Below are 15,570 nucleotides of genomic sequence, written 5' to 3'. Positions count from 1 at the left end.
TACGTGTAGAGTAGTAGTATCTCTTTCTCTCTCATCCTCTCTGTCTCTCTGTTTCTCTGTCTCGTTGCATTTCCTATCTGTATTGGCACATACATATCATACATATATATATATATGTATGTATATATATCTATCTATATGTATACACGAAACATCGAGAACTCGATCTTGAAACGTAGAGAACGTAGAGATAAGCCAAGTAAAACATTTGCTGAGATATGAACTGGAAGATGATGGGGATAGGGGATGGTGATGGGAGAAGGGAGGGGAAAGAATGAAGGAAAGGAGGGAGGGAATGTCACAGATATTTCTATCTACTAGGTGGAACAAAAGTTCTTTCGGACGTTTTAAATATCAATTAATTATATCCTTTCGAGACTTTTTTTAGATTCATTATTCCTTTTTTTTCTTCTTTTCTGTTTTTTTTTTTCTGGATCATGAAATTATACGACTAGCCGTAAAAAAAAAATAGTACCTATATATACTGATTACAGGACTAAAAAAAGCGTCTTCGAAATTAATCGAATTTAACTACTTTTGGCCTCTCTCTCTCTTTCTCTCTCTCACAAACACATATACTTAATTTTTCTTTCTTTCTTTTTTATAATTTTCATCGATTTAATTAAAACGCCGAAAAAAAACTTGTCAGAAATTTACATTTAGATAATTGTTCGATTATAATCGTGTTCTTTGAGTTCCTTCTCTTAGTGATAAAAAGAAATACATAAATAGAATGGTAATACTTCTGGTAATGTTTGCTAAGCATTTTCATTTCTCGAAAGAAAGAGAGAAAGAGAGAGAGAGAGAGAAAAAGGAAAAGAGAGATAGAGACAGAGATAGACGAAAGAGTTTCTGCCATCTCTATATCCATGCCTACGAAAGATAGGAGATATTAGCAACGAAATTCATATTGCTTTACACACAACTACTACTCTTCCTATACCTCCTCTATCCTCCTCCTTCTCCTCCTCCTCCTCTTCATCTTCACCTCTCATTTTAACACACTCTCTCTCTTTCTCTCTCTCTCTTTATAGCAGTCTTATATTTGTCGAAAGCGCAAGTTTAAGCACGCAATTAAAGATGCAACGATATTTTAGATGGGAAAAAACACGTTTTATTAAAAACTTTAGTTTTCTGTTTTTGTATATATTTGTATTAAAAAATAGAGAGAGAGAGAGAGAGAGAGAGAGAGAGAGAGAGAGAGAGAGAGAGAGAGAGAGAGAGAGAGAGAGAGAGAGAGATAAATTATATATATATATATATACATCAAAAAAAAAAAAACAAGAACGAAAGGAAAAGAAAGAATAAACGAAAAGTGAATGAATTAATGAAACATTTTTTTAATGCTTCCATTATAAAGAAAAAAAGAGAGAAAGAGAGAGAATCGATCATGTTAATATCGATTTTACGTTCGATATAAAAGGCGACATAGATATTTTGAACGAGTCATTTAAAGCCCTTAAGCATCCTATGCACATAGTGCATACTTGCATCAAATGACGTAAAGAATGGAGAAATGGTTTATGATAAAGCTTTGTTTTACTAAGTAACCTAAGTAGGCCATTTCCGTTTTTGAAATAACGTTTCTGTGGTAACTATTTCTAGTCGTACGCATGCATATATATATATATATGTGTGTGTGTGTGTCAGTATATGTGATATATATATATATATGCATATACATTTTTACAATGATAAAAATATAAAGAGAAACAGAAAGAAGAGTACGATGGTATATTAATGCATGCGTATTATTACACAGATAGGTTAATGAAAAATCTTGAATTATAAAACAAAAACTTTACGTTATAAAACAAAACGGACCGTAGTTATTAAAATTATTCTAGCTGCTTATACATTCATTGAAAAAGAGCACGTCTGCTTGGATTTAAAAAGGCACAAGTCTTTTTTCTCCTCGTTATACTTATCAAGAGAAACGAGATTACTATGAAATTAGAGGTGAATGAAGATATACGACGAGTACGAGATACATCAACAAAAGATAAAGAAATTAAAAAAAAGAAAAAAAAGGAAGAAATAAAGAAAGAAAAAGAGAGAAAGAATAAAGATAGACGATCATAGAAAGCTCGTGTGTTTATTTCCACTTTTTTTGTTCTCTTTTTTGTTCTTTTAATTCCCACAACGTGAGATTACTGTAAAATAAAAAAAAAAAATTCAAGATACCGAACGAGTGTTACTTTGATTAACAAATAAAATAAATAAATACAAGAGAAAGGAACAAAAATAAGGACGATGATAACGATGATCGGCAATCGTTCAGCGCAGCAAAAATTCAAAAATAAACTGAAAACGTTTCGTCGATATAAAATGGTACTACGACGAGACAGAGAGAGATCTGTAAGAAGAAAAAAGACAGACAAAGAGAGAGAAAGAAATAAAAAAGAAAAAAAATGAAGAAACGAAAGAAAGAAAATGTGGGGTTGACGGTGGAGGTGGAGTAGAGTAGTAGGTGGTGGAGAAAGAGTGAGCGAGCGAGCGAGAGAGGGTGGACAGAAGGGCGGGAGAGAGGGAGAGAGGGACGCAGATGGAAGCAATTTATCTAAACGGCAGCTTTGTGAGGGCACTCGAACCGAAAGCAAAGTCCATCCGGTATATTACTGGCCGCTCTACCACCGACGTACCATTACCTTCCTGCGCTTTGATTCTTTTGTGTCGGCCAGTACTCACCACCACCGGTGTGATCTCTTCTCTCAGCCCACCTTCACCAAGCTGGGACCTTCAAAATCCCACGGCATCATCCTCATCCTCATCCTCATCCTCATCCTCATCCTCATCCTCATCCTCATCCTCATCCTCCTATTCCTACTATTCCTACTACTACAGTATGGTTCCAGCCTCTGCTAGCTTGCACCAAATATGTTAGAGTTTCGTATAGATGTCAGCGTGCATATTGAAGTTCCCGTGAACATAGCGAAGAACGAGAGGCAACGGAGAATTCGGACAAAATCGGAAAAATTCTACTGTGTGTGTGAAAGAAAGAGAGAAAAGGAGAGAGAGAGAGAGAGAGAGAGAGAGAGAGAGAGAGAGAGGAAATTTTCTTTCAATGGGATCTTACGTGAATTATGTTTAAAAGAATTAAAAATAGAAAAAAGAAAATATCTAGTCTATTTATATCTAGTCTATAAAATATCGGATTATATTCGAATATCGAAATGGAATTCGCTCAAACACTGATAACGTTAGTCTAATAAATTATTAAATAATTATTATCGTATTATAGAAATTTTACGTTTTACTACTTGGACGTTGATAGAGTACTAGATTCGAGATCAACGTTCCGAACGATACTAATATGAGAACGAGTAACGTGTTTATGTTCTTACCGAATTAGATGTTACGTACATTAAATAGATTTTTATTGTGTTTATCTTGCTATTGTGTTGTCTATACCAGTGTCTCGTCGACCTAACATACACGGGAATGTTTGTTATTATTTAACTCAACAACGATATTTTTCATTAACAAAACTTGATTACACGAGATCTTTTGTATATATTATATAGATATATAAAAATGTTTCAACTTTAGATTAGAACATTATATTAATTTTTATAGTATTGATAAAAAAAAACTATTTAATCGATGATTGTTAGGAAACAAAAGGCGTGCTCGTTTAGATCGAATGGCTATATTAAATTAATTACCATGTTAATTAATTTCTATTCCATCGAGAACGAATGAATTGTTAATGTATTTTCACTCGCATTTCATTCTATTTAACTGATAACTTAACTAATGACGATAATGACGATTGTTTAAGATTTTTTATTAAATCTATAAATATATATATATATATATATATATATATATATATATATATATATCTAGTCCGATCGTATCTCTTGATCCTTAGTAAAGTCAACTGTTCGTCCCTTTCGAACCTTATCGATGATACATGCTATCGTATGTAAACACTTTGCAAGCTTACAAAGAAACATACACTATTGCTATACTCAAACACATACACAATTGCAATGATTTAATCCACTACTATTAAAAAAAACTTTTGAGAACCTTGAACGACTTTCTAAATTTTATGTAACCTTTCACGAGATCCTGACGAATATAACATGTAGAAAAATTTAATCTGATATTTTACAATTTAACGCAAGCCATACTTTTGAAATCTCTGAACTAATCGGTTTCGACGTATTCTCTCGAAAGGAAAATCTCTCCTTCTCTCTCTTTCTCTCTTTCTCTCTTGATATAAAGGAGATCGATCTCGTTTGAGTAACTCGTTGAGAGTTTGTGTCGATGCCTGACGACATCGATATAGATGTAGTCGTTGGTTTGATATATTTTCGGTTGTGTATGTGTATCTGTGTGTAAGAGAGTGAGTGAGAGAGAGAGAGAGAGAGAGAAAGAGAGGCAGGCCTTTATACGCTCTTCAACGGGAACCGATAAATCAATCTACGATTCTCTCGTCCTCTCTTATTAACGGAACACGGGGTCGTCTATTTCGCGGTGAGATGAAGCTTAAATTCGTCCAACCTAACCCAATTCCTAATACTTTTCTCGTAACCATCTATTTTCGTTTATTTTCTATTTTGAATGGGACATTTCCTCTTTCTCTCTCCCTCTCTCTCTCTCTCTCTCTTTTTCTCTCCCACTCTCTTTCTTTCTCTTTTAACTGATTAAACGTAATTACGTATAAATACGTAAATTTATGAATTTTATCGTCGGATATATTATCGTTATTTCATTATTCATATCTCTCGTTCATTAGCAATCATTATTATTACATGCAATTGTAATTATCATTGATATAATTTTGTAATATTATTATGTACATATAAATATATATATATATATATATATATATATATATATATATATATACATATACACATACGCAGAGAAGACATACTACATATTTTCCTCATTGTAATAAATCATAATAAAATTAATGCAAATCATGCGTATCATTGTTGATAGCAATTTTCGTGATAATCGACATTATATTGTATAATGAGATCAGGCGACCTCTCTCTCTCTTTCTCTCTCTCTCTCTCTCTCTCTCTCGATGTTAGTAGAGGGTGTACATTGAAAAAGGGGTAGAGAAACTGGACACAACCGTCCCCACCCTTTTGGATAAGCGGCGACACGGCTACCTTTCGCGGATAATGGCTCGGAACGAAGCAGAAAATGGCACATCAAAAAGAAACGGGGACAAAGGACCCGTTGTTCACCTAATAAAGCGAACTAGAGGAAGAGGGTTCTCTCTCTCTCTCTCTCTCTCTCTCTCTCTCTCTTTCTTTACGTATAACCAAGAGAGAAAGATGATGGTTTTTGTAGTAGAATGTTCGGTCACTTTCATTCTCTCTCTTCTACTCTCTCTTTCTATCTTTCTCTTTCTATCTCACTTTGACCAGCTCAAAAAGTTCAGGCTAGCTTCCTATACTCTTCTCAAAGTTCACTCGCTCTTACGTCTCAAATGCAAACGAGAAACCAAAAAGATAAAATGATAGAGAGAAAACGATAGAGATAAAGACGCAGATAGAAAGGATTGAAGAGAGAGAAAGACAGAGAGAGAGAGAGAGAGAGAGAGAAAGGACTGAGACAGATAGAAATAGAACGAGAGAGAAAAAGAAGAGAGTGAGAAAGAGAGAGATAAAAAATGATGTTAAAATCGACATCGGAGATGAGAAACGTTATTTCGAAAGCTTAACGAGAGTTAGGCTGGAGAGCATCAAATTAGAGAGAGAGAGAGAGAGAGAAAGAGAGACAGAGACAGACAGAGATAGAGATAGAGATAGACATAGATAGAGAAAGAGAGAGATGGAATACTCGTTAAACGCAGCGCGTAATCAATTTGTACATACGGGATTGAGTTCGTGTGCACGACGTGTTTGTGTGAACGCGTATACTTCTCTCTGTGTGTCACTATATATGTATCAGGTGTGTCTATATATACAAGCTTGTTCGTGTATGCGTACGTTGCACGCGTATAACGCAAACTCAGTTTGCGCCTTTTCCAGATACGATTATTAACGCAAGATAGATTTGTACGTAGTACGTAAATGGAAAAAACCGGATTAAAGTGGGCTTTTAATTCGAAGCTTTCCAGGCGCGACGATATTACAGCTAATCTTCCGGCACGAGAGTAAGCTCGCGTGCGCGCGCCATTTATTTTACGCTTCGAACGAGTTACACTCCCGCCCACCTGATTCTCGTTTCCTCGCTTAACGAATTTACTTTTTAATGTTTCCCTTTTTTTATCTCTTTTTTTCTTTTTTTCTTTCTCTCTCTCTCTCTCTCTCTCTCTCTCGCTGTTCTTCGTGGCTCTCTCTCTCTCTGTCTGTCTGTCTGTCTCTCTCTCTCTCTTTTTCTATGCTGTTTTTTATCCATTTAGAAAGTATTAATGTTTATAGTAAATATATATACAGATGGATAGATAAATAGATAGATGGATGGATAGATACATGTAAGATTAAATCGAAAAGATTTTTTGTCTTTCGACTTTTTTTTGTAATTTTAAACTTTTGATATTTTTTGTAAATACTCGCTTCCATTTCATTAATATTAATTAATGATAATGATTACTCATTAATAAATTTGAAATCAATGAATATTAATAACATTCGAAAGAAAATTTCAATACGCTGAATTTATTTATATAGACTTTTTTTTTCAGAATCGTATTATCCGTGTCCGAAACGTATTTGACGATAATCGAGTCGAAATTTTTAATTCAGTTATTAACATATAAATTTTATTTGTACGTACAAAAAAAATTCGAAGATTACCCTTTTTCTCCCTTTTTCGTATATTAATTAAAACCGATATAAACAAATATCTTTTTTTTCTTTTACGAAATCTACATGCATTCGAAATCGAATGTAATTCGACGGTCGGTTAAAGGTAATTATTAAATCCTACGAAACTCATTTCGAAGAGTAAAATCGTTCTATAAAAATCTATGGAAAAAAAAAAAAAGAAAAAGAAAAAAAAATAACAAAAAAGAAAAAATAAATTAAAGAAGAAGAAAGGGGAAAAAAAAAGGGAAAAATAGAATTTTCCACAGGATTGAACACGTACGAAGAATCTATCGGTGCTCGTTCAGACATTTTAGAAAAAGTGAACGTAGATCCAACGTATAAATCGATACGATCGATTTAGCAGGACACAGAAATTGATCCCTCTGTAGATCGTAGGTATCGTTCGATTTCACAAAGCTCGTTCTATCAATGTGAAATCGCGGCTTAAATCTTTCCTCCTTTATACCTTTCGAAAAGAACATAAAAGAGTAAAAAAAAAGGAGAGAGAGAGAGTGAGAAAAAGAGTCAGAAAGAAAGAGAAAGAAAGAAAGAGAAAGAAAGAAAGAGAGAGAGAGAGAGAGAAGGAAACGATTAAATAAGGAAACCAGATATTTATAATGCAGTCTTTTCGATTCATTGTTACATACACATTCTCGTATATATACATACATATATATATATATATAATACATACACATACATATTTAACACATCTATACGTATCTAGATATATGTTATCGGTAAGAAAACGAAAAGATCCAAGAGATTTTCTTGTGAAGGAGAGAACAAATCTGAGAAGGAATATGGAGCAACGATTGATATCGATAGAAAAGGTAAGAAAGAAAGAGAAAGAGAGAGAGAGAGAGAGAGAGAGAGAGAGAGAGAGAGAGAGAGAGAGAGAGAGAGAGAGAGAGAGATAAGTTTTCTCCAAGAACGATAGTACGAGAGGGACAAGAAAAGAGTGCCGGAGGTTGTAGCTACTCGCTATAGCTTTATTCAACGAGCAAGGAGGACCCGATGAATGGGAAGTTCTATGAGAGCTCGTACGTATGTACTTCCCCCACTTTTACTCTTCAAAGACGTTCCTAGAGAACGTATATACGTACATACATCGATAGGACTCCCTCTCTTACTACCACTATTATACATCGCCATACCTATTCCTTTACTTTCCTTCTCTTCTATACACGTACACATATACACACGTTTATATGTGAGGATACGTACACATGAACGAGAAATCTCTCTCTCTCTCTCTCTCTCTCTTTTTCTCTCTCACACTCTTTTTTTTGTTACCCTCGAAACCTTTAAAGCATCGACACTTCGGTCGATGTCGCTCCTTCAAAGGAACCTTTCCCTTCCCTTATCGTTAGCGATGTGAATGAGTCTAATGGCGAGGTAAAAAGGTGAGAAGAAGAGGAAGAAGAGAGAGAGAGAGAGAGAGAGAAAATAAAGAAAGAAAAAAGAAAAACGTGAAAAAAAAAGAAAGATGTGATAGGAGTAAGAGAAGAGGGAAGTAGCGAGGGGGAGGAAAGGAATGAGTAAGCATCGAACGTTCGAACGTAGGCGAACATTCGTTGCAGCCTTTTTTCTCCTCAAAATAAAGATAGAGAGAGATAGAAAAAGAGAAAGAGAGAGAGAGAGAGAGAGAGAGAGAGAGAGATGTGAGATAGACTAACATCTGCAAAGTCGCACGGTCAGATGATATTCGATTGAAGCTATCCTCGCAAGAAGAAATATCTTTTAGAGATGCTAAAGAATTTTCTTTCGCCTCGATCTGAAGAAAAAGAAAAAAAATGAAAGCAAGCAAGCAAGAAAGAAAGGAAGAAAAAAAGAAAGAAAAGAAAAGAGAAGGGAAAGAGAGAAAAATGTGAAAGCTTAAATCGTACGAATGAAAAAGCAAGTTCGATTCTTATCACGCGATGAAGATAATACACAAGCAAGCGAAGGCCGTCCATGAAAGCTATATATCTCTCTCTCTCTCTCTCTCTCTCTCTCTCCTTCTCTCTTTCTCTCTGTCTCTTTTTCTCGATGGAAAAGATAATTCAAATTTATCGTTCCAACGTTATTCATATCTATCTACCTACCTCTCTCTCATTCTCTCTCTCTTTCTCTCTTTTTTATCGTTGACGAAGCGTGTCGTTCGTGCGTTTATTCGTATCCTAAATCGGTGAAAAATGAAAGGTAGAAGTTTCTTGCTAAGCCGAAACAACCCCCTCACCCTCCTCCCTCATCCTTCTCCTCCTCTTTTATCTTCTTTTTTTTCTCTCTCTCTCTCTCTCCCCTCCCCAATCTTATCTCCACCAGCTCACCTTTTTTCATAACCTTCCATGAATTCACCTGCGTGAATTCGGACAGTTACATCAGCGAAATGATTCCTTACAAAAGTCCAACAACAGCAGGAGGACTTACCGTCTCTTTTCTTGTTCTTTTTTTCTTTCAAGAAATTAATTCCTTTTTTCTACTTTCCCTCCCTCCCTACCTCTCTCTCTCTTTCTCTCTCTCTTTCTCTATCATCTTCTCATCCCATTCTCATCTCTCTCTTTTTCTCTCTTTCTCTTCATTCGTGACGATGATCTATAATAACGGTCAAGCCAACCAACCAAGCAACCAACCAACCAACCAACCAACCAACCGACCGACCAACCAACCAGCTGGCTAGCTAGCTAGCTAGCTAGCCAACCAAACTGGTCGACGTCTCTTCAGTCCGATGGGGAATTGCTCTCCCTATATTTACGACCATTACGTGGCCAGACTTCGTTCATTGCTTTTCGAGAACCGATATCTTTACGAGACACTGATGAAAAAAGGATCCACATAAAACCTGGATACTATTCTAATATGTGAAAGAATACCGATGAAAATGATTCATGTTATCTCGTATAACGATCGAAGAAAAAACAACGACCCTTATAGAATAATCTTCGTGAAAAATTTTATTGAAAAGAAAAATATATATATATATATATATTTGGATAGAGAGAGAAAGAAATATTTCCCAAAAGGAGTCGAACATTATTTAACATTTTTTTCATTCATCTCCCCTCCATCATTACCATTCACGATATCACATACATATACTCTCTCTCTCTTTCTCTCTCTCTCTTTCCTTCTCTCTCTAACAAGCAGTAGAATGAATATAGAAAGTGTGCCTCGAATTACACGGGCGCTCGAAACGCGTTAACAATTCAACATTATTTCTTTTTTCTTTTCTTCTTCTTTTTTTTTTTTTGATACACGCATACGCACACCCACACACGTCCATATATATATATATATGCAGACGAACCTGCGAAAAGTAGAGCGTGTACGTTTTCAAAGTAAAAGAAGAGAACGAAAAGAGGCAGCTTTGTCACCGAATCTTCTGCCGGGTACCATCCACCATGTATTACTATTACCAACACCAATATACCTCTCTCTCTCTTTCTCTCACTCTCTTCAACCCTTCCTCTAACTCTTCCCCCTCTAGACCATCCCTCTCCTCCTCCTCCTTCTCATCCCTTCGAACTGCATATACGTGAGAACACAAACGCGGTCGCGCTTTAACGATCCGCTCTAGATGCGACTCTTTTCGCATCGCATTTTCTATTCCCTTCTCGTCGTCGTATGAAACGAGTATTGGAGCTTTTTTCCCTCCCCCCACTCTTTCTTTCTTTTTTTCATTTTTTTTTTTTACTTTTTTCTGTCTTTTTTCTATTTTTTTTACCTTCTTTTCTTCCCCACCCACCACCCCTTCCTCGATCCTTTTTTATGCTGTTATAGAGTTACTACTTTTGCTTGAGTAGTACTGAGATGTGTGGGTGTGTATATACGTATATACATATATACACTGTATACTCCTTAAAATGGGAAACACTTGACGTATATATATGTATGTGTATTCTTTTTTTTTTTTCTATTTATGGATATAGTGGATTTTAATCTACTTTCCCCGATTTTTTCACATCTCTAAAGGAATGTTTGTTAAAAAATTGCAATGGATTCGATGATGCCATTCAAATTTCTAACGAAACGCAAATTAGATTCGTACGATTTTTTTCTTTCTTTTTTTTTTTTTTATATTATATTCGTTTTGATCGGCTCTTCTTTCTTTCTTTTTTTTTTTTTCTTTCTTTTCCTTTATTTTATTTTAACCACCCGACTGCAAAATTCGAACAACAGTATTTTCTGTTATTTATGATTGTTTTTATTTTCTTCCTTTCTTTTTTGTTTGCCTTTATTTGATTTTTCCTTCTTTGTTGAATTTTTATCGCAACCGATCAGGCATTAAAGAGGTATAACCATTTAATCGGAAAAAACACGAGTTCATTTTTACGATTGATTAATTCATCCAATGTTCCTTTTCTCTACATCCTAATAATTTTATATTCAATCGAAATAAATTTCCGCACGTACACCCAGGTTCAACCGATATGAAAATCTTCTCTGGTGAATGGATTAAACGTATTCATCTTTTTCCCCTTTTTTATTTTTCCTTTATTTTATTTTATTTTATTTTTTTTTTTAACGATTCAAAATTCGTTAGAACGAGCGAAAAGAAGATACGATATGTCATAGAGATATGCAGTTTATTTAATTCGAATAAATATTAATAATTCATAATAGAGCGGAAAAGAGGCTAAAAGAAATAAGAGAATACAAATACAAACGTTTGTGAAATAAATAATACCATAAGACCATTGGGGTCATGTCTGCCGGATTTGTTCGATAAAAAGCATAGTAAAGAAAAAAAAAAAAAAAAAGAAAAAGGAAAACGAAGTTTACATGCATCTCTCTTGAAATGAATTTTATTAAATTTATTTCGTAAACTCCGCTCTCTCCGTCTAATGGTCTATTAAACATATCCATCTTGCTCGCGACGAATTGGAAAATTTTTAATGAATGAGAGAGACAGAGAGACGATTGTTTTAACGACGTTCGAATGAATGAAAATGAGGATGAGAGATACAGCATATATATATATATATATATATATATATATATATATATATATATACGCGCGAATGTGTGTGTGTATGCGTGTATGTGATACGATATTAGTATGCGAATATATTTAAGATAAGAGCTGTAATCTATTGATCGAAGGTCACTGAAAATTCGAATAATTAAAATCTCATTCTTTCCTATTTCTTTTTCCTTCGTTAGCAGACTCATTACCTGTATCTTTTTCTCTTTTTTTTTTTCTTCATCGTTGAAAGGAACTTGAGAGAAAGAGAAAGAGAGGGAGTGAGAGAGAGAGAGGGAGAGAGAGAGAGAAACGGGGGAGAGAGATAGACAGATCAATAATATACACATTTAATTATTATCATAAACAATTTGAGATTGACGATCATAATCATTTAAAAATTATTTTACTCACTGATTTTTCTGCCACGTACCGACCATGTCTTTTATTTAGATTTGTTGATAATACCAATACTAATACTAATGATGATAATAATAATGATCATAATAAGAGTAACTACAACAACGATAGTAGTAATAATAGTAATAATAATAATAATAATAATAATAATAATAATAATGAAAGAAAAATCAGAACAATACTAAGATAATTATCGATTACTCGATTTAATATGTGCGTGCGTCTATACGTGTATGTGTTTTAACGTTCGGCTTTGTAGTAACAACAAAAACGTGCACTAAACTAAACTAGGTGTAGAGAATTGTTGGCAAAAAAATATGAAAAAAAAAAGAAAAAGAAAAAGAAAATGTGAATCTAAAAAAGAAAATAAAAAGAAAAAGAAGAGAAAAGAAGAAAACATGCACGAGCTCGTAAAACGAATACAAACGTTCACCGAGCTATCGCTCGGTAATTCGGTCTTGGTTCAGCTCGTATCTTCGACAAAATAAACGATGATAACAAAAAAAAAAGAGAACGAAAAAATAAAGAAGATGTAGTAGAAGGGAATAGGGGTTGGAGGGGGGGGGGTGAGTGAATGCAGCGACGTTCACAATAAATGATGATAAAAGAAAAAATGAAAGATATTTAACGAATGTTAATGTTGATGTGAACGAAGAGGAGAGGAGAGGTGTAAAAAATAAATAAATAAAAAAGAAATAATAATAATAATAATAATAAAAAACAGATAAAAAAAGAATAAAACTCGAACTGTGAATTTCTTATAATAAAAAACATATATATATATATTTATATATGTATATATATATATATGCATGTTGTATACAATGTACATATGTATGTATGTATATATGTATGTATATATGTATACGTATACGTACAACAAATCTACGAACGACGTGCAAATGTTTAGTCTATCTCTTTCAGCTAGAGTAATAAACGAAAATTAAGATATAGAAGGAAGAGAGGAGCGAAAGAGAGAAAAGGAAAAAAAATGATAATAAAAAAAAAAAAAAGAAGAAGAAGAAGAAGAAAGTAAAACAAAAAGTTTGTAAACATTTCCATACCTTTTTGGCGTCATTGTTGTTATCAGCCGCGTGATGAGGCTGAGGACTCATTGCAGCACCATTGCTGACTGCTCCGCTTTGCGACAGAAGCTCGTCGCTACCCCTCTGAAACAAACAATTAAAAGATAATGAAAAGATAACCCCCTCTCTCAACGTCGTCTTTGTCGTCATCGTCGTCGTCATCGTTATAGTCATCGTCATTGTCGTGGTCGTCTTTTGTCGTTTAACGATGTTCGCGAAAAAATTTGATTTTTCTAATAAAATTTGAAAAATAATAATAATAATAATAATAATAATAATAATAATAATAAAATTATAATAATAAAATAATAAAATAATAATAATTATAAAGAGAGAGAGTATATATATAAAATAAAAAGATATATATATGTATAAATCATAAAAAAGAGAGAGATATCTTCCTTTATTTAACTTTTTAAAAGAGTGTGAGAGAGAGAGAGAGAGAGAGAGAGAGAGAGAGAGCAAACTAATCGTTTATTAGAAGATATCAGCCGTAAGATAAGCCGATGGAGCCTTCGCAATTCGATTCGAATCGTGACGAGCCTCCCTTTAAACGAGAACTACTTAAAAAGGATGAAAAGAGGGATTAGAAATCTCTTCGTTGATTCCTTTCGAAGTTTCATCTTCCGAGTGCGACTCTGAGGAAGAAAACGAAAGAGATAGATAGATAGATAGATAGATATATATATAGAAGAAAGTAGTAGTAGTGTTCATAGTAGTAGTAGTAGTAGTAATAGTAATAGAGTAGTAGTAATAGTAGTAATAGTAGTAGAGTAGAGTAGTAGTAGTAGTAGTAGTAGCAGCAGTAGTAGTAATAGGAGTAGTAGTAGGAGTAAAAGAAGGAAGCTTTTTCAAAGAAACGAAACGTAAGAGGTGACACCCGGAAAAGAGGACTTCAAGAGAAGATGCTTTTAATCCGAGTATAAACTTATGTCCTAACTATTCAAAAGGACAAGAAAAAAGATAGAGATAGAAAGAGGAGGAGAGAGAGAGAGAGCGAGAGTGAGAGAGAGAGAGAGAGAGAGAGAAAGAAAGCTCGTGATTATTCAAGCAAAAGAGATTCCCAAAGAAGATTTCTACGTTGTTCAACATAAACCTTCTTCGTGTACTTGTTTTAAATGACGAAATTTCACAAATGAGAGAAAGAAGGAAGGTGCTTTGCATCAAAAATCAGATCCTTTTAATTTCATTATTAAATTTTATTTCTACGTATAAAAATGACGATAACTATCAAACTCTGAATCATATTTTTCCCTTAAAAAAAATATTTCCTCGAATAATCGTTAATGCAATAATTAAAATATTCGGAATATTCTAGAGGAGCGACAGACAAAATTAAAAATAACAAAAAAAAAGGATAATAATAATAATAATAAAGAAAACAGAAAAAAGAAATAAAAACAACGAACGAGACTCATAGTTAACACACTTCGTAAAATAAGAACGAAGAGAAAAACCGAAAGAATGTGAAAGTTAAAAGAATTTAATAAACAGCCGATAATTTGATAAAGTTCTACGAACGCGAAGATCTCTCCGTTTTTCGAAGTATATTAAAGAGGAATAAGAAAAAGAAGAAGAAAAAAAGAAGAATAAAATGATAAGGAAGATAAGATAAGATAAGATAAAACGAAATAAAATAAAATAATGAAAAAAGAAAAGAATAGAAAAAAGAAAGAAAAAGGAGAAGAAAGAAAAAAATTAAGAAAATTAAAAAAAAGAAAAAGAAAAATTGGAGGCGAAAAAAAATTCCCTTCCCCCTCGCTCCACTCACCCCTTCCTCAAGGAAAAAAAGAAAAAGGTGAAAAGGGTTGGTAAAAGAGAACTAACTGTAACGACGAGCATTGTGTTTTGTGTAACGACGAAAACGTTCACGTTGCGTTATTTATTTCTCCGGCAGTGTTGTTCGTTCCTTAGATAAAACTCGGTGCTTAGTCAGTGAGAAATAATAAATTTATTATCGCGCACTGCAAGAGAGAACGGGTGGTGGTGGTGGTGGTGGTTGATGGTGGTGGTAGTTGTTGCACAGGGCAAACGGTCCGCCTAAATTATTTCTGATTACGTTCTAACTACGAGCAACCTCAAACTACCGTAATCGCGTCGAGTTTAAATAATAAACAATTTCACTGAATACAATTACGAGAAAGAGAGAAAGAGAGAGGAAGGAAGAAGGGTGGGAGGGAGAAAGAGAGAGAGAGAGAGAGAGAGAGAGGAGGAAGTGGAGGTTGTGATAGAGGGGTAAAGGGCTTCATTAATAACGAACGAATGAATTATGGCGTATTGCGCGAGAACATTCTGTTAAATTTCAATGTATTATACATATGCGTATTACACACACCAACAA

The 15,570-nt window shown here is 34.1% G+C and overlaps 1 protein-coding gene across 21 annotated transcripts in view; it reads right to left on the bottom strand.

The window, feature by feature from the left end:
- The window catches only part of LOC127068236 (polypyrimidine tract-binding protein 1), a 390,025-nt gene that overhangs the window by 101,073 nt on the left and 273,382 nt on the right, over nucleotides 1-15,570 (bottom strand). For 18 of the 21 annotated variants that reach the window (XR_007782879.1, XM_051004116.1, XM_051004120.1 and 15 more), the window contains one exon: nucleotides 13,209-13,313. The exons of the other annotated variants lie outside the window; for them this stretch is intronic. Coding sequence is in view for 17 of the 18 variants with exons in the window: in XM_051004116.1 (XP_050860073.1) it covers nucleotides 13,209-13,313 (105 nt within the window). In the remaining variant the exon portion in view is untranslated. The remainder of the gene's footprint in view (nucleotides 1-13,208; nucleotides 13,314-15,570) is intronic. 21 annotated transcript variants of the gene reach the window in all.

This window comes from Vespula vulgaris, chromosome 12 (assembly GCF_905475345.1).
Source record: "Vespula vulgaris chromosome 12, iyVesVulg1.1, whole genome shotgun sequence".
Classification (NCBI taxonomy): domain Eukaryota; kingdom Metazoa; phylum Arthropoda; class Insecta; order Hymenoptera; family Vespidae; genus Vespula; species Vespula vulgaris.
The sequence above is the reverse complement of the archived record's forward strand: the minus strand, read 5'-3'. Positions and strand labels throughout refer to the sequence as shown.